This window comes from Caretta caretta, chromosome 3 (assembly GCF_965140235.1).
Source record: "Caretta caretta isolate rCarCar2 chromosome 3, rCarCar1.hap1, whole genome shotgun sequence".
In the NCBI taxonomy this organism is placed as follows: Eukaryota; Metazoa; Chordata; order Testudines; family Cheloniidae; genus Caretta; species Caretta caretta.
The window spans coordinates 173863555-173890794 of NC_134208.1; the positions used below are offsets into that span (position 1 = coordinate 173863555).

Genomic DNA, 27240 nt, shown 5'->3' on the forward strand with positions numbered 1-27240 from the left:
GTACCAGATGACGACAAAATAGCTAATGTAATGCTGATTTTTAAAAAAGCTCTAGAGCAGGGTGGCCAACCTGTGGCTCCGGAGCCGCATGCACCTCTTCAGAAGTTAATATGCAGCTCCTTGCATAGGCACCGACTCCAGGGCTGGAGCTACAGGTGCCAACTTTCCCATGCTCACTGTTCAACCCCTGCTTCTGCCACAGGCTCTGCCCCCACTTCACCCCTTCCCCCAAGGCCCTGTCCCTTCCCGCCCCCTTCCCTGAGTCTGCCACGCCCTCGCTCTTCTCCTCACCCCCCAGAGCCTCCTGCATGAGGCACAGGGAGGGAGGGGAGGCCCTGATGGGCGGGGTGGCTGGCAGGTGGGGTAGGGGAGCTGATGGGGGCTGCTGACATAATACTGTGGGTCTTTGGCAATGTACATTGGCAAATTCTGGCTCCTTCTCAGGCACGGGTTGGCCACCCCTGCTCTAGAGACTATCTTGGCAACTACAGGCTGAGAAGCCAAACTTCAGTACTAGGCAAATTGGTTGAAACTATGGTAAAGAACAAAATTATCAGACAGAGATGAACACGATATGTTGGGGAAGAGTCAACAGCTTTTGTAAAGAGAAATCATGCCACACAAATCTATCAGAATTCTTTGAGGGCATCAACCAGCATGTGGAGAAGGGTGATCCCACTGAATATAGTGTACCTGCACTTTCAGAAAGCCTTTGACGAAGTCCCACACCAAAGACTATTACAAAAAGTAAGTAGTCTTGGAATAAGAGGGAAGGTCCTCTCATGGATCAGAAACTGGTTAATAGCCAGGAAACAAAGGGTATGAATAAATGGTTAATTTTCACAACAGAAAGAGGTAAACAGCAATGTCTGTAAAGGATTTGTACTGGAGATGTGCTGTTCAACATATTCATAAACGATCTGGAAAAGGGTATAAACAGTGAGATGGCTTTGTCTGTAGACGATACAAAACTATTCAAGATAGATGAGCCCAAAGCTAACTGCAAAAAGTTACAAAAGGATCTCACAAAACTGGATGACTGGGCAATAAAATGGAAGATGAAACTCAATGTTGGTAAGTGTAAACTAATGCACAATGGAAAACATAACTATATGTATAAAATGAAGGGGTATAAATTAGCTGTTACTACTCAAGAAAGATCTTGGAGTCATGGGTAGTTCTCGGAAAACATCCACTCAATGTGCAGCTGGAGTCAAAAAAGCTAAAAGAATGTTAGGAACCATTAGAAAAGGGATAGATAATAAGACATAAAATATCTTAATGCCACTGTATAAATCTACGGTAAGCCCACACCTAAACACTACATGCAGTTCTGGTTGCTCCACCACAAAAAAGTTATATTAGAATTGGAAAAAGTATGGAGAAGGATAACAAAAATGATGAGGGGCATGGAACAGCCTCCCTATGATGAGAGATTAAAAAGACCGGGACTGTTCAGCTTAGAAAAAGAGATGACGAAGGGGGAATATGACAGACGTCTATGAAATCATGAATGGTGTGAACAAAGTGAATAGGAAGGTATTATTTATTCCTTCACCTAACACTAGAACCAGGAGTTGCCCAATGAAATTAATAGCAGTCGGGTGTAAAACTAAATTAAAGAACTACTTCTTCACACAACACAGAATCAGCCTGTGGAACTCATTGCCAGAGGATGTTGTGGAGGCCAAAAGTATAACTGGGTTCCAAAAAAGAATTCAATAACTTCATAGAGGATAGGTCAATCAATGGATATTAGCTAAGATGGTCAGGGACGCAACCCCATGCTCTGAGTGTCCCTAAATTTCTAACTGTCAGAAGCCGGGACTACACAACAGTGAAAGGATTACTTGATAATTGCCCTGTTCAGTTAATTCCCTCTAAAGCATCTGCTACTGGCCTGAAAGAAGACAGGATACTAGGCTAGATGGACCATTAGTCTGACCCAATATGGGCAATCCAGAGATCAAGTAATTAAGCACATTTTAACTAGGGTTGTCGATTAATCACAGTTAATTCACACAATTAACTCAAAAAAATGAATCACAATTAAAAAAATTATTTGCGCTTAATTGCAGTTTTAATTGCCCTGTTAAATAATAGAATACCAATTAAAATTTATTAAATATTTTGGATGTTTTTCTATTGAAATCAAAGTGTATATTATTTTTTATTACAAATATTTGCTCTGTAAAAATGATAAAAGAAATAGTATTTTGCAATTCACCTCATACAGGCACTGTAGTGCAATCTCTTTGTCGTGAAAGTGCAATTTACAAATGTAGATATTTTTTAGTTATATAACTGCACTCAAAAACAAAACCATGTAAAACTTCAGAGCCTATAAGTCCACTCATTCCTACTTCTTGTTCAGCCAATCGCTAAGAAAAATAAGTTTGTTTACATTAACAGGAGATAATGCTGCCCTCTTCTTATTTACAATGTCACCAGAAACTAAGAACAGGCATTTGCATGGCACTTTTGTAGCTGGCATTGCAAGGTACTTACATGCCAGATATGCTAAAAATCGTATGGTTCTTCATGCTTCGGCCACCATTCCAGAGGACATGCTGATGACGCTCATTCAAAAAATAATGTGTTAATTAAATTTGTGACGAAGCTCTGAGGAGGAGAATTGTATGTTCCCTGGCTCTGTTTTACCCGCATTCTGCCATATATTTCATGTTCTAGCAGTCTCAGATGATGACCCAGCACATGTTCATTTTAAGAACACTTTCACTGTAGATTTAACAAAATACAAAGAAGGTACCAATGTGAGATTTCTAATCAACCCAAGGTTTAAGAATCTGAAGTGCCTTCCAAAATCTGAGCGGGACAAGGTGTGGAGTATGCTTTCAGAAGTCTTAAAAGAGCAACACACTGATGTGGAAACTACAGAACCCGAACCACCAAAAAGGAAAATCAACCTTCTGCTGGTGGGATCTGACTCAGATGATGAAAATGAAGATGCACTGGTCTGGTCTGCTTTGGATTGTTATTGAGCAGAACCCATTATCAGCATGGACGCCTGTCCACTGGAATGTTGGTTGAAGCGTGAACGGACATATGAATCTTTAGCGCATCTAGCACATAAATATCTTGCGACGCCGGCTACAACAGTGCTATGAGAGTGCCTGTTCTCACTTTCAGGTGACATTGTAAACAAGAAGTGGGCAGCATTATCTCCTGCAAATGTAAACAAACTTGTTTGTCTTAGCAATTGGCTGAACGAGAAGTAGGACTGAATGGACTTGCAGGCTCTAAAATTTTACATTGTTTTAATTTTGAATGCAGTTTTTTTGTACATAGTTCTACATTTGTAAGTTCAACTTTCATGCTAAAGAGACTGCATTACAGTACTTGTAATAGATGAATTGAAAAATACTATTTCTTTTGTTTTTTTACAGTGCAAATACTTGTAATCAAAAATAGATATAAAGTGAGCACTGTTCACTTTTTATTCTGTGTTGTAACTTAAATGAATATATTTGAAAATGTAGAAAACATCCAAAATATTTAAATAAATGGTATTCTATTATTGTTTAACAGTGCGATTAACTTTGTGATTAATCACGATTAATTTTTTTAATCGCTTGACAGCCCTAATTTTAACACAACTAAACTCAGAATTATATAATTTTTCAGGATGAACAGAGTTTTCTTTTAACCTAAGTGCTTTTCTCTTAAACATGCAGGCAAATGATGCAATCCCTATTACCTTCTTTTGGAAAATAACCAGCATTAACATATTTAAATTTAAATGAATATTTTAAGAACACCTGGTTTAGACATACATGTACCATAGTCATTGATGAAAGCAGCTGGAGTTGTCAGTCATAAGATAACTACCAGTCTGGGGCCCAAGCCTCCAATTGGCTCTAGAAAGAGTTCTCCAAAGCTTCTGTGACTAAACCACAAGTAAATCACAAGAGTGCTTAATATAATAGCTGTATGTATAAGACTGAACAGACATTTCTGAACGACTCTGAATTCTCCTATATTACAGAACACATAATAGGTTCTCAAAAAGAAAAGGAGTACTTGTGGCACCTTAGAGACTAACCAATTTATTTGAGCATGAGCTTTCGTGAGCTACAGCTCACTTCATCAGATGTTTACCGTGGAAACTGCAGCAGACTTTACATACATACAGAGAATATGAAACAATACCTCCTCCCACCCCACTGTCCCTCACCTCAAGAACACTTCATAGGTTTCGAGGGGGCAGAGGTAGATAAGACATGCTCAGCAAAGAACTCTTGATTTAAATGGATGTCCACTGATCCCTAAAACACAGAATTTGCCCAATAGTGAGAATATCAGAGAGGTGCAAAAGGGTATATGTGATGAACAAAAGGGTGGGTGGGGTAGCTCCCTTTTGTGGACACCCAGCCAGCCAGCTAGCTATAAAATCCCTCTTAGTAGTTGTTATCTACTGGCTTTACCTGTAAAAGGTTAAAAAAGTCTCCCTGCATAGGTAAAAGAAGGGAGTGGGCACCTGACCAAAAGAGCCAATGGGAAGGCTAGAACTTTTTAAAACTGGGAAAAAACTTCCCCTTTGTCTCTGTCTGTCTGTTGTTCTCCCAGAGAGAAGGGACAGAGCAGCGATGCTGTAAGAAGCTTTGGGCCAGGTATGAAAAATCATCAAATCATACCTAGAAACTACTCATTTAAAACCCCAGATATGCAAGTAGATCAGGAAATGTTTAGGAAGACGTGATTAGGTTAATTTCTTTTTTGGCTTGTGGATTCCTCTGTGCTAACCCCAGGTGCTTTTGTTTTGCTTGTGATCTTTAAGTTGGACATCAAGAAAGCTATTCTTGATTCTTTTTTTTTTTTTTTTTTTTTAAGTCTAGCAATAGCCTAGGTTTCCAGATGTATTTTCTTTCTTTTTTGTTCTTAATAAAATTTACCTTTTTTAAGAACAGGATTGAATTTTTGTGTCCCAAAAGGTTTGTGCACATGTTGTTTAATTAGCTGGTGGCAACAGCTGATTTTCTTTGTTTTCTTTATCAGCTCTTCCCTGAAGGGGGGTGAAGGGGCTTGAAGGTACGCCACAGGAAGGAATTCCCAAGTGCGCCTTCCTGGGTTCTCTGAGGGGTTTTTGCACTTGGGTGGTGGCAGCATCTACCCATCCAAGGTCAGAGAAAAGCTGTAACCATGGGAGTTTAATATAAGCCTGGAGTGGCCAGTATTAATTTTTAGAATCCTTGCGAGCCCGCACTTTCTGCACTCAAGGTGTCAGAGTGGGGAATCAGCCTTGACAATATATCAGAAAACTTTTTTTTTTTTAAATAAAGGTAGGCTTACATAGGCAGTACAAGAGGGATTATAGAAAACCACAGTGCCAACATTAATCAAGCAATTGTAGGGCTTTATACTGCCCACTATCAACACAGTATAAGAGAACCTTCCATGCAAAATCAGTAACAATAAAAAAATTCTTTATTAGACTTTACCACATCTCTGGCAGTCTCCATATGATTCCATTAGGGTTTTTTTATTTTGAGGTGTTTGGAGATTAATTTTAAAAAACCCCACAAATCTCAACCATTACTCACCTAAGACCAAAATTTACTTTCAGACCACACAGCATTTGTGTTATCATTATTCTCAATTATATCCATCACAGATAAAATAATTATGAAAATTAAGTTACAGAAATTTTATGTTAAAAAAAATCAATCCCACTTACTTCTGAGATTTCCTACTTTATTATTCATCTTGTGCTCCTCAATTTGCACATTTTGGAATTTGACAGGTTGACCCCAGGCAGCTTGATTTTAGGTATTCAGGTTAGAAAATAACTGTCTACTTATTTTTATTAAAATCCTCTATTTGCTTAGCTTGTTACAAATCTCATGTGTAACAACTGAATTTACTGTGATAACGGATAAGTGGACTCAACTTGTAAATTAGAAGTAGTGTGGTAAATACATACATTGTGCTCAGTTAAACTGGGCATCAAGATATCAAAAGTTACACTACATGATGTGTATATATACCCCCCCTACACACACACACACACACACACACACACACACACTCACTCCAGTTTTAAGAGGGACAAGTAGCCTCAACAAACAGAAACCAATTTTAAGAGAATTTATCCTATACCTTCTGGATCATTTTTAGTACAAAATCCTCACCTTAACAAAAAGAGAGTAGGGAACAAACAAGGGGAGGGAAACATTCCACAGAATTTAATTCAAATAAATAAAGGGATTTCACTTCTTTAATCTCTCCTGCGTATAAGCATTTTTACTACTTGCAACCAGAGACAGATTGGCCACACTGTAGACCGAATGTCCTATTTGTCCACACAATGAGTATGGGGCATAGGCAGTGGTAATGTGCCTCAACTGTTTCCTGGAGGGATCCCACGCCTAGGTGAGAGAGAGTATAGTTCAGTCTCCATATGCATCCAGTCTTAGGCCTTTCTGCTCAGAATGCCAACAAGGATGTCAATAAGTACTAGCGGTGCTGGTTTTGTGATGTGTTAACTGAGATTGCATTGCTATGGGCTGAATTTAAAGAATGAACAGGCAATGTCAAATCTTCAAGAAAATGAGAAGAAATCTGCATTGCACTTGTAAGAGGTGGGAGAGGTAAAACTCAGAAAAATTAAAATGCAGTAAGAAAACCCTTCTGAGGAGCGATAGGCAGTTAGCAAAGAACTGGACTTGGAGGAATGTGTTCTGTGCCTGTAAACAGAAGGCACAGCTGATATAAACTGGGAGCCAACAGGCAGACAAGTCTACGTTTTACCATGTTTGAGCTCCAGGATAAGAAAACTCTTTTAGAAGGAAAATATCCTTTGAAGAAACTCTGGGAGAAAGACAGAAAAATCATGACAGCACACAAGTCTATTAGTTGTTTTCGGAGAAGTGTTCCAAGAAATTCCCAGCTTGTCACAAGCAGTTAAGAGAAATTATTAATAACACAGTTCAACCAGAAGAGCCACAAATGAGCTAGATGGAGGTATCAAGATGGCATGATGTGTTCTTGAGTGCAGTTCCAGGACTGAGTATGACATAGGGCTGGGGCATATGATCAGATGAATTGGATGTTTGAGTAAAAAGTGGAGGGGGAGTCTTGAGAGGCATAACCCAGACACAATAAAGATGCAGTGGTCAAAAGCATAAGAGAAGAAAAAAGTGGAGATTGCCAGCAATCATCCCAGACATGCTTCAAGAGGGACTGCAAGGAATAGTGACACACAATGACTCTCTCCATGCCCCACTCTCTTTCCAAACAGCCATCTCCTGCCAAAATGGCAGATCTCACACACAGGTATTCCATAAACAGTGCAAGAAAAATGATGCAACATTTACTTAAAGCTGCCTCCTCCAATTACATCTTGCCTATATCAACTGGTTTTCTGCTGTCCTCATGCCTGCCATGCCTACAAAAGGAATTCTGAATATTGGTTCTGAATATTTTTGAAAGTTATACTCAATTTTCAAAACTAGTCAGAAGAGCTCTTCAAAAATGCAACTCTAATTTTCATTTAAAATTGTGACCTACCCTCCTTTTTTTTATGGCTCTACATATATAGATAAGAGCTAAATATTTTCTATCTGAGAATACCTAAACCGGGATTTCAGCAATTAAAATGAAACCAGTCTCTTTATTGTTTTCAATTACCAACAATGGTGGTTTTATTTAGCGTATAACTAGAGGAACCATAATTGAATGTGTCTTTTTTCTTTATTTATGTTATGTATAGTGGTATCATTACAGGGCATAAAGCCATGTATTCTGGGCTTTTTTTGTTTCATGTCATTATTCAAAGGGGGAAAGCATATACTCACTTTAAAGGGACAATGTCAAATTGTTTCACAAACGTTTATATTTTGTAAACATAGTTTTAAAAGGGGAAGGAGAAATTTTACAAACTCCAATAAAACAGATTTTTTTAATTTTTAAAAGCAGTTTTGTTTTGAGGTAAATATTCCTCTCCTGCAGCATATACAACCCAACCACTGCAGCCCAGTGGCCCTGCTCCTACAAGTGAATTTAAACAAAAGACTTCAATTTTTAGCTCCGACCATCTGGCTCCTTTTACAAGCACTGAACTCTCTTCTATAAAATAAAACAAAGCAGGAAGGGAAGATAGATTTGCCAGCAGATTTTCATTCCAGGGTCTAAAAATAGTGAGGGAATTATTGGAGACCTACAACTAACTTTATGACAGGTTTCAGAGTGGTAACCATGTTAGTCTGTATTAGCAAAAAAAAAAACCCCTAACTTTATGTAAATTAATGATAAACCAGAAACTAAATCTGGTATATCACGGGGCACAGGTACAGCTGACGATTATAGCTGTATAGGGACTCCCTTCCGTTTCCCCTGTCCTAAAATTGCTGACCACACAGGAAATTTAAGAGAAAAGAACACTCTGGAAAAGACATAAGAGAGCTCACAATAAGAAGGGGTGCCAAGATACGTTGAGAGCCATGGACAGTTGCAGGCTAACAGAAGTGAACACACACAGTAAGGCATTGTCAGATGAATTCTCATGAAAAAAAGGCAACAAAGCAGCTAAATTACTAGTATGACAAATTTAAAAGCAAGCACAAAACACAACTGATTACCCTAAATTAAAGGAACAGCAGGTGAGTTAATTTACGATTCCAAATTGATCGTGGGCTGTTTCCTAGAATTTGACCTTCAGTTACAGAATATGAAGCTTATCACAGCTGGGTTCAGAATTAAGAAGCACATAGAAAAGATTTAATTGCTCCATTTAAAAGTGAACTATAAGAAATGTTTGGAACAAGAAAAAGATTTAGAGAACATACAAGGAAACAAGCAAAGCTACTGTCCATAATGTCTTAAACTATAAAGCACTTTAAAATACCCATCCCCAAATATGACAGGTCTGCATTAACACTCCTATACAAACAGAATTGGCCTGCCACTCTGTACCCTATCAATATACCCTTCAGTCAAAAGAAATTAGAGGATATCATATGCTATGATTAAAATTTACAAGAGATGTCAGCTCTCAAGGTTCAGGACATAAAGCAACTCCTACTATCATCTGATTAAGAAATTTCCCCTGTAGGCAAATTACTAGATAATTGTCCATTATGGGAATTTCACACTTTCCTCAGAAGCAACTGGTACTGTTCATTGCCAGAGACAGGACACGGAAGCATACGGACCACTGATATGATCCAATATGGCAACTCATATCTCCCTATGCAAATGATTTCTCAGACATAGATGTCAAAATCTGACGAAGGTCATTGCTAAAAGGATGGGAATAAACCTCACGTGTAAATGTCAGCAGATTACTAAGTATTTCCCATTCAAAGTTGATGAAATAATTTAAATTCATTTTGTCTTTAGTGTGAAAAAGGTGTCTGTTTGCATCAGATGGACTTCCTTCTGGAAATCCTGCAAAAATGCAATTTGGGAAAAAATTATAAAGTGGGTAGATATTACCATTTTACAAGAAACAGCACAATTCTGAGTGAAAACGTGAAAGGAAATGCATTACCATTGAAAAGAATGCATTGAGGGTGTCCTTTGCTATTTCATTTTTTGCCACACCTATCTTGAACTGATAGCTCATTCCTTCAGAGACAATCACTACATCAAAGACAAGAAAGCCTGTGAAACTCATTGAGCATGTAGTACTGATACCTGCATGTCCCAAGAAGTTTCTCCAATAACATAGATAAAAAGTTCTCTCTTTGTCACAGTTGCATATTTTAAAAAGGGACATGATCATCTTGAAAGCATATCTGCATAAAAGTTTTTTTTTATCTACTATAGTTACAGGATTACTATATTACTAAGATTATTATTACCAAAACATTAGAGGAACAAATGTTTCTCTAATTTTTAAGTTTCTTTACTTTGTGCATTTAATAGCACTTTTGTGCACAGTCAGTTCTACTGTTTCCCAGTAAAGTTAGGTAGTCAGTTTTTCTTGTGCTAAAAAGACCCTTTTAAATGTTTACAGAACAGCAAAAACACAAACAAAAAAACTTATTAACAATTTTGAAGGGAATTTTCATGAAGAATTTCATGATATGCTATTTAAAAGGATGCTGTATAAGAAACCAAAACTTTGTAAGTAAGTTAATTTGAAGCTAATAATGTCTCTTTACAGTCCAATGTCCTAATAGTTAAAAAAAGAAAATCAAAAACAAAAAGAGGATCAAGAACACATTTCTAAAAACAGAATGGAAATAGAGATGTTAACAAACCCTTAGACATCATTATTTCTGCCTGGGAGGTTTTTGCTCTGTGTTTTTTGGCTCAGAGAATTTTTTGGAATAATACTGTTTCACAAATTTATAAATTTAATTCAAGTATCTGTATCTCATATTCTTTAACTACACTTTTTCATTATTTTCAGTTTTGCCTTTCAATTATGGAGTCAATTAAATATTTATTTATAGGTTATTTATGCATTTCTACATATGGGGCCAAATACTGACATTTCTTAATTGGTAATGTAAGTTATATAAGTCAGTGTGTAAGAGGAAGTGGGTGTAGCATACATGCCAAGAGGACAACAAGGTGAGGTTGTGGCAAGAGTGACAACCAAAAGGATCATGGAAAATGTGTCAGATAAGTAAGAAGGATTAACAGACAGGATATGGGAGTGGGAGACTGTGACCTGCCACAGAGTTGGTGTATGACCTTGGGCAAGTCACTTAACCTCTCTGCACATAAATGTTCACATCTGTAAAATGGAAATAATGATATTTTCCCACTTCTTAAAAGCATTCTGAGATTCAAAGATGAAAAACTCTATATTAGTGGCATTGCTGTCATATATAGTCTTGCACCCTTCTTGTAGATTGCTGTTTCTTACAACTCTGTCCTTCTGCTCTTCTTGCATGGATATTAAATCAACTTACACTAATTTACCGAACTCTGATTTATATCAACATTTAAATCATCTATGAATTTGGCTTTCTATATTTATCATCTTAGATAACTGATTTGTAAAGTGTTTTCATACATTGCTTAAGTGCTTCTCTACTCACCATGAACTATGACTAGATCGCATTATGCAAAAGGAGAACTTACTTGTAGAAGCAGTCCATGCACAGAATTCTGTCGTATACATGGATTGGTGCACTCTGGAAGCCCAGCGAGCAGAGACTGTACTGTATGTGGTATCTGGTTTATCATAACAAATGGAACAAGGGCTCGGCCTGCCATCTCACGTGAACGATACACAGGCGAGTGGCCACATCTAGAAAATGGAGAAACAGGTTTGTCATGCATTGCTATTACTTAACAAGTAACAGTTACACATTTATTCCAAATATGATTATTTTAAAGTATTCCAAAATAAAAATGCAAACTAAATGACTAAACACAGTGAAAACTAAACCAAAACATATTCCTTACAAAACATACTTTTATAGTATTTCCTCTAGCTACTGATAGGGTGTAATTCCAGCCACCTATATCTAAATACATCCACACAAGATTCTATTCTTCCAAAATGTCCTTGTCTTCTTTAAGACAAAAATATAATGGGACCATAGACCCGGATGTTCAGTAGCAGCAATGTATGTTGGCCATTGACGTTACTAATGACAAACAGTAACCACGAATTTGAATGTGATCATTTATTAATTTTACTAAAATTTATGATTCTCAATATGCCTAATACACAATTTATATGAACAAGATAAACAGATATAGGGCAAACTTTCAATAAAACATATGTTCCTAAAACAAATGCATAAAAAGGCCTGGCTTAGTACACAGCAGACACACTTAGGCCTGGTCTACACTGAAAAGTTAGGTCGACATAAGCCGTGTAGATCGATTTAATAATGTAGTGTCTACACTACCAAGTCCCTTCCACTGACTTAAGTAGCCTGTAAAGTCGACTTCTGTACTCCACCTCAGTGGGAGGCATAGCGCTTGATTAGACATCCAGGGGTTGACATGGAGATAGCGTAGACACTGCGTTGTGTAATTTGAATGAATTGGCCTCAAGGAGGTGTCCCACAGTGTTTCGCTGTGACCGCTCTGGAGAGCACTTTCAACTCCACTGCAAGTTAGCCAGGTACACATGAAACAACCACTCCCCTGTTCAAGCCCCAGGAACTTTTGAATTTTCATTTCCTGTTTAATCAGTGTGGAGAGCTCACCAGCACAGCTCATCATGGCTAAGGCTATGATTATGTCACAGAGGTCACGGAATCCGTGACTTCCATTGACCTCTGATATTTTCTCCCCAGGGGGTGGAGCTACCAGCCAGCCCCGCCCACACAGCTCCCAACCCTCATCTTGGTGGGGGGACCCCGTAGCTACCCAGTTGCGGCAGGGGGCTGGCGGACCCTGCAGCTGCCCAGCCAAGATGGGGAGACTCCCCACAGCTGCCCAACCATGGGGAGCGGTGTGGGGACCCTCTGCAGCAACCCAGCCCTCAAGCACCATCCAGGTAGCTAGGGGAAAGGGGGCTTTTCTCAACTTCCAACCTGTGATCCCAAGACTGTCTTCGCAAAAGCAGCAGCACAAGACCTCTTGCCCATGCCTCATGACCTTACTCACCATGGGTGGAGCAGAAAACCGACCCTTTCAATGGCCAGCAGTTTTGATTATGTTGTGACTTGCAGTGAAGTGTATTGAGGGGTGTTTTTTTTTTAAATAAAAAATAATTAGCCTTGCACCAGAAACAATGCATGCACTGTCAATATTACCCTTATGCTTTGCATTCCTTGCAGCTAAAACCTTGTCCATTGGCACATCCTCCACACCAGGACAGAGATGTTCCCAGATTTAGAAGGTGGAAGAAGACGACTCGGGAAGACATGTTCAGTGAGTTAATGTGCTCCTCCGAGAGTGACAAGATGGAGCTGAGAGCATGGAGGTTTACACTGAGACCCTGGACATGGACAGGGAGGACAGGAGATCATGCAGGGAACAAGAGCATGCCACGCAGGAAGAGATGCTGCAGATTATGAAGGAGCAATCAGACACGTTGAGGCATCTGGTTGAGGTTCAAGAAAGGCAGCTGGATGCATTGTTTTGTGCCGTGGCTCCTGTATCGGCTGTGTAAATACTGCAGGATAAGGCGCGAGGTGTTTGTAATGATCACAACAACAGTGTACAGCTGAGCAGGGTCCATGCTTATCATGCTATGGTGTCCATGTGGGTAACCCAGGCTTACAAAAAAAGGGGGGTGCAAAAAAGGCTTGGTTTGTTTGGCATTGATTTCAGGGAGGGAGGTAAGTGCATCATGGGAGGCTAACGTCATGTTCCCATAACCACCCTTGCCAATGTTTTGGTCCCATGAGGCATCGCAAGCCCAACCCAAAACTCCACTCTGCTAGGTGTACTGTGGGATAGCTCCCCGCTGTGCAGTGCTCCGTGTGTCAATGTAAGCCCTGCTAGTGAGGATGAATTCTGCTGACACGAGTGTAGTGTGAACACGCAAGGTCGACTTGCTTAAATTGGAGGCTCGATGTCAATTTACATTATGTCGACTTAACATTGCCGTGTAGACATTGCCTTAGTTAACAGCATAATGTATTTGACAAGGTTTCCATCTTAGACCACATTATACCTTGAAGATACAAGCGTGCACTGGGGGAAGTGCAGAGCAGCCATACTGCCATAGGAGCTGCAACTCTCTCCTCTGGAGCTCAGTTACAACTTCTGGATGGTGCACCATGCTCCCTCTCCACATCTCCATCTCTTCCACATTTCCTTTAGGAGACTTGCTTGACAGAGGTGCTAAGAGAGGATAGTCCTGGCGCTCCAGGAAAATGCAAGGAGTGTGACAATAGATGTCCTATACACATGTGAAAAGGACGGTGGATCAGTCCTAGTCATAGTCTAACCCTTTCTGCATATTGTATTTTTGGCCACATGTGGTAAAACCTTTAATCCTGCATTGGCAAGTGTAGGGAAATATTTGGTTTAGTGCTAATAAGAACTTCTGTTTTTTAAATGAGAATGCTTCAGTTCTACTAGAGAATAACCTCAGCACTGCGGAAAGTGATTTGTCTACAACTGTTCCTATATTCGTGCTATACTATGTTTTATGTTAGCAGAGGGAATCTTGTATATAAATGTTTCTTTTCAGCTACAAATAACTTTGACATGGTTACAGATGTTTAGTTTCTAATTAGCAGTAACCGTATACTAAAGAATGCCCCTCATTCTGTTCATGACCTTTTCACAAATGATGATTTCCCAAAGGAATCTGGCCTCTATTCAGGAGAAAGAATGGAAAATGGGGAAAGAGCCAGAGTCTGCTGCAGCCAGATACCCTGTGCAAAGGTATTTTCCAAAACAATATGATTCAGAGGGTTTGGGGTTCTCTCCCTCCCCAAATGTAATGCAATTAAATAAAATGGAATGGAATTCTATATTTTTTTTCCTAGTAATATAATCAAGTTTAGATTTCCAGGCAATTTTTAAGTAACCTCATTTTAAACTGTGTCCTATGCTTCTGTTTAAAACAATTTGCATTAAGCAGTCTTACAAAAAATTGTACAATTTTTCCCTATGACAATTATTGCCAGATTGTTTATTTGTTAAGGTAACGCAAGTAGTAACCACAGTACATGTTATTATTGCCAAAAAAAATTCATGTTAAGGATAACATTTCCCAAGTGCCTAAATTCAGGAGCCTGAATTCCATTTTCAAAAATGACTTAGGCACTTCAGAGCTTAAGTCCCATTGAAAGTCAATAGAGGTGCTTTGGAAAATTATACCCTTTATCCAATACTGCAAACAATTAGGCACACAAGTAACCCTATTGAGAGTAGCCCTATTGGATTAGGCACTTACACAGCTCATCTCTCCTATTTTCTCTGAAATGTCAGATGCAGAAAACCTATACAACCATTTTTCACTAGTTGAAAATAAAAATAGATAATTATTAATTAATAGGTAAGTATTTTCTGTCATTTTCTCAATAATATTTCACTACCTGCTGAACAAAATATAAAACTTTACACATACAAGAATTATATATTTATAAATACTTATTCTAGTTGGATATATTTATAAATTTACTATTAACACAAGCAGATATTAGAACATTATGGTCCCAATCCTCCTCTCCCTGTGAGGTACAGTGAGAGCTGGCAAAATCATTACTTCCCAACCCAGTCCTACACACAAAAAACCCCACTTACTTAAATGAACATTATTAATGGAACGGAGAGAATGGTGACAAAAAGCTATTTAAAATAGACATCTATAATATATTTTTATCAGATATTTGCTGGATAAAAGCTGGGGCTTCTGCTATGAAAATCTATTTATACACTATTTATTCTACACATTTTCAAAACTTATAAAACTATTTTTAAACAACCAATATAATACATTAATTATTTTAAAAGGTCACAATCTTGGCTTCAGTATGCAACCTGAGATGCCAGTGGGTTCCACATGGGCCGGAGGAAAATGGATCCTCACTACCCTCTAACCCACTGAGTGGAAGCTGCTCCACAATTGCTAAGGCTGTAGTAGCTCCATGCCATGCCCCTGTTGTGAAGGGCATTGATTGGAGGATCTGTGAAACAGCAGATCCTCTGCCCCTGCCATCTCATCTCCTAAACACTGCTGCTGGGGGTTTCACTTTCCAGAGCTGGGCTACAAAGTATGCTGTAGATGTAGGTCAACACTCCCTAGATAGTTTCCAAAATTCTTCCAGAGTGGTTGTGGGGAACCTCTGCAGTTGAGGGGAGAGCAGAAATGCAAACTATGGTTCCAGTAAAATATATGCAGTAATGCCTGAATACTTTGACAGTGAGTAACTCCTAAGTGTACCAACATGTCATTTTTTAGGGCCGGATTCTGCCACACAAACTCACATGGAGTAGTACCTTACTCCATAGGTAGCCCCATTTATTTCAGTGGAGCTACTCAATGAATGCAATTATTTCCTCCTTGAAGCAAATGGCAAAACTTACATTCACTTCAATGGGGCCAGGATTTTACCCAGCATATGCGCGCCCCAGTACACTCATACAAATGCCATCGGACTCCCAAGAGCAAATACTATTATTCAGAAAGGAAGAAAATTAACAAAATCCAGCAATCCTACCTTATTAACAACAAGCTGATAGTAAAGTCAATCTCATATTTTGTGACAACTAACCATTCATCTACTATTATTGAGGCAAAATATGAACTACAACTGCTAACTAATCATTTGTAAACAGGTTTTTGCTACAAAACAGGTTCTGGAAAAAGGAGATATTTACTTAACATAACCCAGAAATTCTACATCGTCATTTGTTTGCCTACACAGATTTATTTTTTTAAATATAGCTCTTAGTTCAGTACTTATTTTTCCCCTTATGCTGTCTACAAAAGAAAATCAGTATGAAAACAAAGATTTTAAATGTACATTATTGTACATAAAGGTTTAAATTGTAACATTACAATCTGCCCCGAGTCCTAGGCAGTACACACCACAAAGTCTCAGATAAAACCAATAGTAAAGGGTTCTTTAGTCATATAAGTAAAAAGAAAACAAGGAAAGAAGTGTGACCACTAAAACAAATATTTTGCTTCAGTTTTTAGTAAGTGTAATGAGGAGTTTAGGGGTAGTGGCAGGGTGGCTAATGGAAATGAGGATATGGAAGTAGAAAGTACCACATTCGAGGTGGAAGTCAAACTCACACAGTTTAATGAGCGCAAATAGGAAGACCTAGATAATCTCCATCCAAGAATATTAAAGGAACTGGCACATGAAATTCCAAGCCCAATAGCAAGGATTTTTAATGAATCCATAAACTTGGGGCCATACCATATGACTGGAGAACTGCTAATACAGTAGCTATTTTTAAGAAAAGGGGAAAAAAAGTGATCCTAGAAACTAAAGGCCCATTAGTTTAAATTAGAAGATCTTGGAACAAATTTGAAAGGGGAAATCGTTAAGGACATAGAGGTAAACTGTAATTCGGATAAAATACAACAAAAGGTAGATCATGCCAGACCAACCTGATCTCTTTGAGAATATAACTGATTTTTTAGACAAAGGAAATGGTAGATCTAATCTACCCGAATTTCAGTAAGACATCTGATAAAGTTCCACATGGGAAATTATTAGTTAAATTGGAGAAGATGGGGATTAATACGAGAATCAAAAGATGGGCAAGGAACTGATTAAATGGGAGGATACTTGGGGAGCTTGGTTTGTTTAGCCTAACCAAACGAAGGTTATAGGGAGATAAGATTGCTCTCTATAAATACCTCAGAGTGATAAACACCAGGAAAGGAGAGGAGTTATTTAAGTTAAGCGCCAATGTTGGCACAAGAACAAATAGATATAAACTGGCCATCAACAAGTTTAGGCTTGAAATTAGACAAAGGTTTCGAATCATTATAGGAGAGAAGTGCTGGAACAGCTGTCCTAGGGGAGCAGTTGGGGCAAAACACCTACCTGCTTTCAAGACTGAGCTTGGTAAGTTCATGGAGGGGATGGTATGGCAAGGTTGCCTATAATGGAATGAGGCCCATTTTCAACTGCGAGTAACAAATATCTCCAACAGCCAGAGATGGGACACTAGATGGGGAGGGCTCTGAGTCACTGCAGAGAATTCTTTCCCAGGTGTCTAGCAGGTGGGATTGCTGACTTGCTCAGGGGTCTAACTGCTCACCATATTTAGGGTCAGGAAGGAATTTGCCCCCACATCAGATTGGCAGAGACCCTGGGAGTTTTTTGCTTTCCTCTGAAGCATAAGTCACTTGCTGGTTTAAATGAGAATAAATGGTAGCTTCTTTGTCACTTGAAGTCTTTAAATCATGATTTGAGGAGCTAAGTAACTCATGCAGAGGTCACAAGTCTATTACAGGAGTGGGTGGGTGAGGTTTTGAGGCCTGCAATGTGCAGGAGGTCAGGCATAGTGGTCTGGAATGGAAATCTGCTACTAGATCTGGCACTCAGTGTTTCCCTTAAACCTGTTGATGTGATCTACTGTACAACAGAGCCTTGCTAACATGCGCTGATGACTTGAAGACCCACTTGGGGAAGGCTCAATTTTTGGACTTAAATAATCAAAAAACTTTAAAAATGAAGGATACTGCATAATAAAAAGCACTTTGTTTACTTTGACATATGTAAACTATGATAACATCTAACAGTATATTAGTAAATATATGGTAATATACATATTTGCAAAAGTACTGAAATCTTAATAATATGAAACCTCCTCAGAGCACTACATTAAATTCTTACTTAGAAACAGAATAAGGTCACAGAGTTCTGTTACAATTATTTGCTTTTCAAAGAAGCAAAATCAGTACTAAGAAGGTTCGTCTGTATAGTAAATAACTTCTCTTATATTTGTTCTCTTTCCTAAGAGCTACTTTTTCTGGCATAAGAATGCACAGAAAAATATTTATTTTTTCAAAATATATACTATTGGTAATACGCCAAAAGCTCTCTCTCTCATTTTTAAACACCATAATATATCACAACAGGGTGACAACTAGTAACCTGTCGATGAACTTGACTGCCTGAAGGCACCTGATCTATACAACTCAGGTGTTTTGAAGGTACTTGGCTTCATGCCTTAACCACACGAGAGGTTTACAAATGAACTTCATAATGTATACCCTCATAGTTTATTCCTTAACCAATAGGGCTACCTTAGACTTAGGGAATGTGACATTTTGACTGCTATTGTCTCTCACTCAGCCATCACTTGTTATCAGTAACTTAACTCAAAAGAGTTTTATTATCGGAAAATGGGAGGAGTGACCTCAAACACAAGAGTCAGGCAAATGTAAACAAATCATAAAATTCCAGCTTTGAGAGGCAAGTCTTGCTTCCTTGTTATATCAGTCATAAAGGAGACCCTCAATATCTGACTCTGGAGCACCTGTCTATACAAATACTTCTTCCTCCTGGCAATTTATAATGAACATGGGAAATGATCTGACCAGTCAAATCAGGAACATTCTCTAAAGATAAAAATGACAGTGGCAATTATTTTAACTCTATTTGCATCTGTAGTGAAACCTAGTACTTTAAGGTTAAAAATAAATAAAGAACATATACAGTTCATTAGCAATGAAGTTGGATTCAACAAATGGGATTTCATTTTAATCTCAGTTTGATCTTTCTGCTCAATTCATCTGGGGGATTTTCTTCCTGACATTGTATAAACAAAGACAAATATACAAGTAGCAGCTGGAAAATCTTTTTGGCTTGTTACCAAGAGCTTTATTAGTCAAATAAGCTTCCTCACTGGTTGTGCTCTAAGTATTTAACCTTTGTATTGGAAGGTAAGCTTAAAAACTGTGGCACTCCTGACTATTTAAAAAAAAAAAATCCATGGTACAGATACTGAAGGTTTCCCTGAAACCCTGGCAACACAATGGAGGTAAACCAGAAAATTGTAGACACCAGTGAAGAAAGTGCTACAGATTTTTCTCACTGGTGGATAGATATTTTCCTGTCTGTCCCTGTCCTTCACTCATTTCCACAGAGGCAGCACTAAACCTGAGAATGTTCAAGGGACAAATGAAAGATAGTGTGTGAGATTTTCAAAAGCGTCTACATGACTAAGGAGGACAACTCAATAGGACATGCGCTCCTAAATTACTTAGGTGGTTTGGAAAAAACATCTACCAGCTCAAAGTGATTCAACAGAGCCAAAAATGAACTCAAACTTTTTGAAGAACACTTCCAATATCAACAGTAGATGGTTGCAGAATTATAAAACAAAGTAATGGTTAGAACAGGAAACTATACAGGGGTCGATGAGAGGCATTCTACTGAAGGCTAAATGCCTTTTTTTCATTTTGAATACTTTCTTTTCCATACAGAGTATACTGTAAAACATGCAACAGCATTGTTGTACAGACAAACAATGGACAACTAATACTGTTTCCCCTGAACAATTAGAATTTGACACTGTGCTTTCATGCTTTTTAGTAGGTTATCTGTGGACATAAGTCTCTAGGTTATGCTAGTTTAGAGTCCCTGTGAATATACCAATTACTAGGTTGTGAGGACTGTGGGCAGCTGTTTCTTAAGTATTACTTGGACAGCAGCACATTAGGAGCCTTTGTGGAAGGAAATGTTGACAATTTGTGTTGGTAGGTGGCTTGAGTGTTACGTTGTCCTTCATCAGCCAGGAAGGACACAATCTACATCACAGGTAGTAACTCAAACATTCTTCAGCATATTACAGATCACTACTTGTGCAAATTGACCAATCTCCATAAAGGAGCAGTCTAGGCTGTTTATTTTGTGATTGCTTACCTCATTCTCGGTCCCATATAGACCATTCTGTATACATGTGATCTTCTCTGAGAAGAAAGCTGACTACTCTTCAGAATGGTTTGTGTGCTGGATTCGAGGTTAGACTGCAAGTAGTCATTCTGACAAAATGAACAACAAATCAAAAATAGCTTAGGTGCTGTGACTTTGTAGTCCTTTGGCTGATAAAGGGGGGGGGGGGGGAGGGGAGGGAATCTATTTGCTTCTTCCAAGGATGTGGCTCAGGACTGAGAGAATTCATCATGTTGTAAACTAGTTGTGTCACTAGTTGTGTGGTATTCTGCTGAATACACTGAAATCTCTGAATACAAACTTTTTTGAGATTTTTAGAATTAATCTTGGCCCTTCTAACTGCTGAAAAGGCCCTGACAATGCAAAACAATGCACTGTTGTGTTGTAAAACCTAAAATCAGTAAAACCAGTCCTCAGTAAAATTTGGGCCATGTTAAGGAACCATTTTTCAAGAGTCGTTTATGAAAACAGTGCATTGCCAACTGACACCAACCATTCTGAACAGGACACAACTACTGAATTGTGGTATTTTTAAGATTTGAAATTCTATTCTGTTATTTATCGTTTCTCAGACTGTGCTTATCACTGCAGTTTGAGTGCCTTCCAGTAATACATTAAGTGAAGGGACCGAAACCTATCACAGGCTGCTTGGTTCTTCCATCTTCTTCATGGGCCAGAAGTGTGAGCAGTGGAGTGTTTTGGAAGAAGTATGGGTACTTTCTTTAGATTTGAAAAATAGTTAATCTGTATCTTGAGGATCTGATATTCTTTATGGACACATGTTACAAAGAGTCACAGGGAAATTGTGAAATCATGTCTCAGTCCAACTATAAAACTGCTAACAAACATGCTGGTATATCCACCCTCATTTTATTACACCTCAAAATGCTAGTCAACTGGAAAAGTTTGCAAAATCCTCAAATGATACACTGCTCCATTTCTACCTATGGAGAATCTCAATTCTGTATCCATCTATTGAAAGTAAATTTTAGTCCTAGACACAGTTATCAAAATAAGTACTTCATGCGAAAACCAGTACTGTTCATCTACATACATAAAGAACTATTGAATGTAACACATTTACCTCAAACAGTTCATGATCAAGAACAAAAAGTCAATAAATCTGAACAGACTCCAGCAAGTTTAATTATGGATTCAACATATTTCCACTGCACTGGCCAACCTTAGAAAATATTCAGATCCTGAACAAACCAGCTAAAACTGGCAAGATTTGATCCATAAATTTTATCAGCAGCTTGGGCTACATATGAAAAGGTTTTATACTCCCCAGCACACTTCAAAGCATTCAGTTAATTACTCTAATGGTAAAAATGACAGGACATTAGTCGAGAAGAAAAGTAAAAGTACTTCAAATATATTTTTATAAAAGAATTTAAGGTGTTCCCTATCTGCATGGTTTCCTTCACTTCTATTTATAACTGTTCCTTTTCTGCAGTTCTTACTTTCACCAATTCTCAGATTACTAAATTAGCCACAAAACAAATATTTTTAAAACACTTTTCTCACTATTTGCACATTAGCTATGTCACAGAAATATAAAGGAACAGAGTTAACTTGAAAAATCATGTTTCCACATGAAAATTTTGTACCAGTTATCGTTACATTCCCAAAAACTGCAGACCAAGAAAAATTAGCAGGAAAAATCCCCTCTATTTTTAGTTTGTTTCCGGTGTCTGACAGTACTTTATGTATAATCAATTTCACTGTTTGGTTAGTAGTAAGTTAGTTGTGCTTCCTGTCTCATGAACTAGAATAGTGGTATCACATTCTCATATACTAGTCTGGAGTAATCTTAAGCGTACTACTTTCACCAAACCATGAAAAAGGGTGTTTGGAACCAAATAAACAACAAACATGCACTTGAGCAGATCAAGGAGGGACACCACTATGTTGATCTCAAATTCAACCCAAGTCCCTTCTTTACCCCAGCGGGAGTAGGAAAAAGCCCTCTAATAAATGTTTTTATAAAACAGGCTTTTTAAAAACACAGAACAAAATTCTGTACATGCTATTTAAAGCATACTCTATCAGAATCGATTTATTTTGATTAGAAAAGGTTTTAAACAACATTTAAAAAATCATTAAAAAGTGAATAGTATCCTTTTAATGTTGATGCTAGATTTGTCATTAAGTCATATCAAATACTGCATGACCAGAGAAAAAAGGGAACTCTGAAAGCTAATACAAATAATAAAATAATAATAATAACAACAACAACAGAAGTAATGTTATATCCTGACCCTATACAGACATGTAGGGGTCCAACCCAATTCATGCCTATCCGCACGCAGCTCAGGAAACAATGGAGGTTGCATCTGAAATGTTCCTAGGAGAAAGTTGAGGAGGAGTGGGAACAAAGGAGTTTAGATGGAGCCTGGTGACACATGGGAAGGTTGAATGCTGCAGCCCATAAATGGGAGTTTTATATTATTTCCTTTTCCCCCTCTCCTACCCTTGGCAACAACAGAGCCCTGTGTACATCATTCATTATTATAAGTGGTGAGCAAACAACACTATTTAAACCTAAACGAGGAACAACAGGTCACACACAAGCTTCATTTCTTTGTGAATAAAGTAAAATTACACCTATGATGAAGAGCTGTAACTACCAAATAAGAGTAACACGTTTAATAACCACTTTAGCCACTATGCACATATGCAATCCTTTCATAACAATGCCTGATGCAATAATAGGAACTACCATGTATTTCCGGCTTACCACTTGCTAGTAATCTGGAGAAATAAAATAATTGTAAAATGGTGTAAGAATAAATCATCATTTTCATATATATAGAACAAAAATATATACTTACTCTCCCACTCTCACTCAGCAGTATACAAATTACCCGGCCAAAATGATGCCACAGCAGACAAGTATTTCCATCATTTTTTTAGGTTTCAGAGTAACAGCCGTGTTAGTCTGTATTCGCAAAAAGAAAAGGAGTACTTGTGGCACCTTAGAGACTAACCAATTTATTTGAGCATGAGCTTTCGTGAGCTACAGCTCACTTCATCAGATGCTCACCATACACTTCTGTCTTGGACCCACCCTTTCACTCCTAGAGTACTCTTTGTTCTTTAGATTAACTGATGAACAGTTCCCTTATAAAATATCAAACCCAGCACTTCTACTGCTAACCAATACAACAGTAGAGCATAGCCAACTTTGCCAATTAGAACAAACACTGAACTTTAGTCTTTGGGTCAACTACTTGCCAGCCTTACCCAAAGTTAACCAAAGAGTTCACTTGGTTTTTAAATAATTGTTCAGGAACCCAAAGTTATTTTTATATACTGTTCAATTTGCAGTGGATTAAGTTCTTATTAGAAAAAAATTAGTCATGTTAAAATTCAGCTACTAGCCGAATTACACTGCACTGTCTGTTCTGAGTGAAAGAGCGCCTGCAAAAATGACATTCACAAAAATGAAGTAAAAGCTTCTAGTTATCTTTCCTTTTCAAATCGGATCAAATGATTTTGCTCCAGACTCTATTCATACATCTTCAATATAATTCATTTTTAAGTTGCTAAATTGCCCCTTGTGGGACATAATATTTGAATCACATTTTGAAGGTAGCAATGCTACAGCTATGTTATGCAGTTAGGTGTAAAAAGAATAGTAAGTTGACTATACAAATATTTTTGTGGTGCATCCCCACTATTAGATATTCCTCTGATTCCCATATTAAAGAAAATCAATGAAAGAATATTTTTCCTTAAGGGGATATTATCAAACCTTTGAGGTCTTCAACTTGGCCTACTCTGCCTTTGTCATTTGACCCAATATGAAAGCAATGACCCCTGGAATCTAAATAATTATTTGCATTTTTTCTTTACAAATGCATACGTTTATAGAAATTAAGAGAAATGGTATATTACCATTTTGCCATTTCTCTTAATATTACGTACAACCTGGGCAGTAGCTAAATGCTATACCCACACAGCCAACACTATTCACAATAGCATTATCTCAGGATGTAATCCTACTGGGAAAGAGGGGATTCTTTGCCCAAAGAAGGCACTATATTGTTTCCTCCTCCTTGGAATGTCTGGGAACTGATTCTTCTCTGTCCCTGGTACAGCCTGAATCTCCACCACAATTTCCCCAGTGTAAGTTTACAAGCCGCTCTCCATTTTCCTCTACTAGCTTTAGAAAATATTTTTAGCATTTCAAAACAAGTGAAAGATAATATATGTGATTCTATTTACACCGTGTTACATCTTTCCCATGCCGATGTTGGCACACAGGGCGAAAACCAGCCTCTTCCATTTCTCTGTCATTTGCTGCCACTTCCATTTGTCCTTGGTGTTGAAATGGTCTATTCTGCCCTTCTTGCTAAGCATTCTTCTTACAGTTTTTGTTGACATGGCAGTCCGTGTTTTGGCATCTAGAATACATGCCCCACAGATGTCCAGCGCTTCCTTCTGCTTTGGGTAGACATGAGCTGCTGGTTGGTAACTTCTTAGATTTCTTCACGGGTGACAGAAGCTTTCCAATGCCCAGAATCTTTAATCGGCATTTATTTTTGTGGTACATCCACACGATTAAGGATTCCTCTTAGATTCCTCATTGATATTAGAGAAAATCAATGAGAAAATATCTTTCCTTAAGAGGATAAATAACTAGAAGGCATCTAGTTTTCTGTCCAACATTTTGGTAAATCTCCAGCTCTTAACAGTAGAAATAAAATGCCGCCTTCTTTCATGCCAGTGTCCACATTGAACCACTCTGCTATCTGGTTGTTTACCCTTACAGAGCACTTCACATCTCTGTATGTGGCCTTGATGGTGAAGACTTTCACTGGGATTCTGTAGGACTGAAGAATATTCCACAATGTATACCTATGAAGGCTGTCAAATGACTTTTGAAAGTCAGTGATTCTATACAGAACCTAATCCTTATTGGGGAAGCAAGTTGCTGGTTTCTTGAGGCATAAGATATACAGAGTCTGAGCCAAAGTTTCACAGATCTCCATTGACTTCAATTGGATTTGGATCAGGCCCATAAACATCTGGGTATAGTGTTGAGGTGAGAGAGGGGACTAAAGCTGAAAAGAGAACCAAAGAGCCCTTCCACTTCCTCTCTGGAACCTGGCTGAAGCAAACTATACACAATTTTGAATTATGACTGTGGGAGCCCTTGGTATTTGTGTATGGCTATTAAAAGAGTAGAGTAATGAGATTCATTTTCAGTTTACTGTCTATGTGCATGTATTTCAATCCTTCAGTGGTGTCCTTTACCTGCCCAAAAATGGCTACAACCTGCTTGGCACACAACACCTTTGATTTTATATTAGAGAGACTTTTCCTGCATTTCTTGTATCCACAAATAATATGCTAGGGTCACAAAATATTTTTTGCTGTGATCAATGTATTATGCAACTATAGATTTCGCAAATAGTTCTTTTCTCTCTTGTCTTCTCAGAGACTCAATTTTTACTTAATTTATGAATAAAAACATATCTTCATAAATGATCATAGCTGTGAAATCATCCTAGAGTAAACAGCAATATTAATTGTACTTTAAAGGGCTCCATATAGAATTTTATATCACCCAAGAACTAATGTATCCAAAGGGAGACAAATCAAGTCTCAAATTTTTAATCTTCAGTTGCTCATTGCTGGGATTCATATGCATTATAATTGGTCTGAGCGCATTTGTACTTTAATCTGAAATAAGTTGATTGAAAATGCAGTATTTACTTTCCATTTTTGTCAATTTTTTTTCTTGACAAAGAATAAAGAAAAGCAGGGACTCAATGACTCAACAGTAGTAACAATTTACATACTTTACAACAATACATCAATTTGGTCAAATAAAAAAGGGGCCCAACATCAAAGCCAAAGGTAGAAACAGATTAGGTGGAATATAAATGTTTTTCCGCAGTTCTTAGGCACGAATATATCCTTGAATTTATGTTAAAAGATTTTTAAAGGACTGGGTTTGGGTTTTTTAATAGTTGCATAAGTTTCTAGTCTCTGTATCTGTAATAAATAGTTTACTCTTCCAATACAGCACAGCTTGGAAAAGCACAGATGAATAAGATAAAAAACATTAGGCAATACTCTTCTCATAAGCACTTAAAATCAGTTATACTGTAGTATACATTAATAGCACAGAAAGCATGTAGGCGAACTACACAGGCTTTTTCTATTTGTGAAATAGGTCAACAAGTTATACTAAAAGCCCGAGTCTCTCCCACCTGCACCCCTCACACTTAAGGGACCCTAGGAAGAAAGTAAATAAGTTTCATATTCCATAGAAGTATTTTCTCTTCAAATTCAGATTTATTACATCATCTGCTGGGATTCTCTATTTCAGTTCAATCTTTTTTTTTTGCTTTTGCTGTCAAGAAATCCCCAGCAATGTCTCAATGACAACCATAACTTCAAGTAGATTTATTTAGCAAGTTGTTGAAGTCACATGGGGTTAACTGTAGATTCCTTTTCTTAGTATTTGGCTGATACCCTGCCAGAGAAACAAAAATTCTGCCAACTTGAGTTTGTGTAAAAGGAAACATGGAGAAAATAAAAGAACACTTGTTATTCAAAACTGCATTTTAATTTTGATAACCTGTAAAAACAAACTACTATTATGTTTCACAAATGCAGAATCATGGGAAGAACTATACAACACTTATTACTGTAACAATTAGTTAGCAAAACCCACAACAAAACACAATTTTCTGCAATAATGTCTGTAATCTTTTATTTATTTTTAAAATAACTATATAGGTTAAACAATAACTTAAATCTCATTCCTTTGAAAAGAGTTTACGTGCTTGAACTGATTGCAGCTGAGGACATGCCAAGATTAATTTTCTTACTTTAACGTACCATTAGAACCATGGCAAAGTAGGTCAGCAGCCAGAGGTGTTAGATTCTTCCAAAACTTTTCCCCATTCCATATATGTGGCCCACCCTCTACAATAGTTCAAGAGTGCCTACCGAACAGCTCCAC

The 27240-nt window shown here is 37.9% G+C and overlaps 1 protein-coding gene and 1 long non-coding RNA gene across 6 annotated transcripts in view; one reads left to right on the forward strand and one right to left on the reverse strand.

The window, feature by feature from the left end:
* THADA (THADA armadillo repeat containing) overlaps window positions 1–27240 on the reverse strand; it is a 301173-nt gene that overhangs the window by 149549 nt on the left and 124384 nt on the right. For 2 of the 3 annotated variants that reach the window (XM_075127132.1, XM_075127131.1), the window contains exon 29: window positions 11056–11224. In XM_075127132.1, coding sequence (XP_074983233.1) covers window positions 11056–11224 — 169 coding nt within the window. Of the gene's footprint in view, window positions 1–11055; window positions 11225–13632; window positions 13784–27240 lie in introns of those variants that run through there. The other variant, XM_075127133.1, reaches the window with a different exon arrangement.
* LOC142071633 (uncharacterized) overlaps window positions 17253–27240 on the forward strand; it is a 139642-nt gene continuing 129654 nt past the window's right edge. For all 3 annotated transcript variants that reach the window (XR_012667768.1, XR_012667767.1, XR_012667769.1), the window contains exon 1: window positions 17253–17420. This is a non-coding gene — a long non-coding RNA (uncharacterized LOC142071633). The remainder of the gene's footprint in view (window positions 17421–27240) is intronic.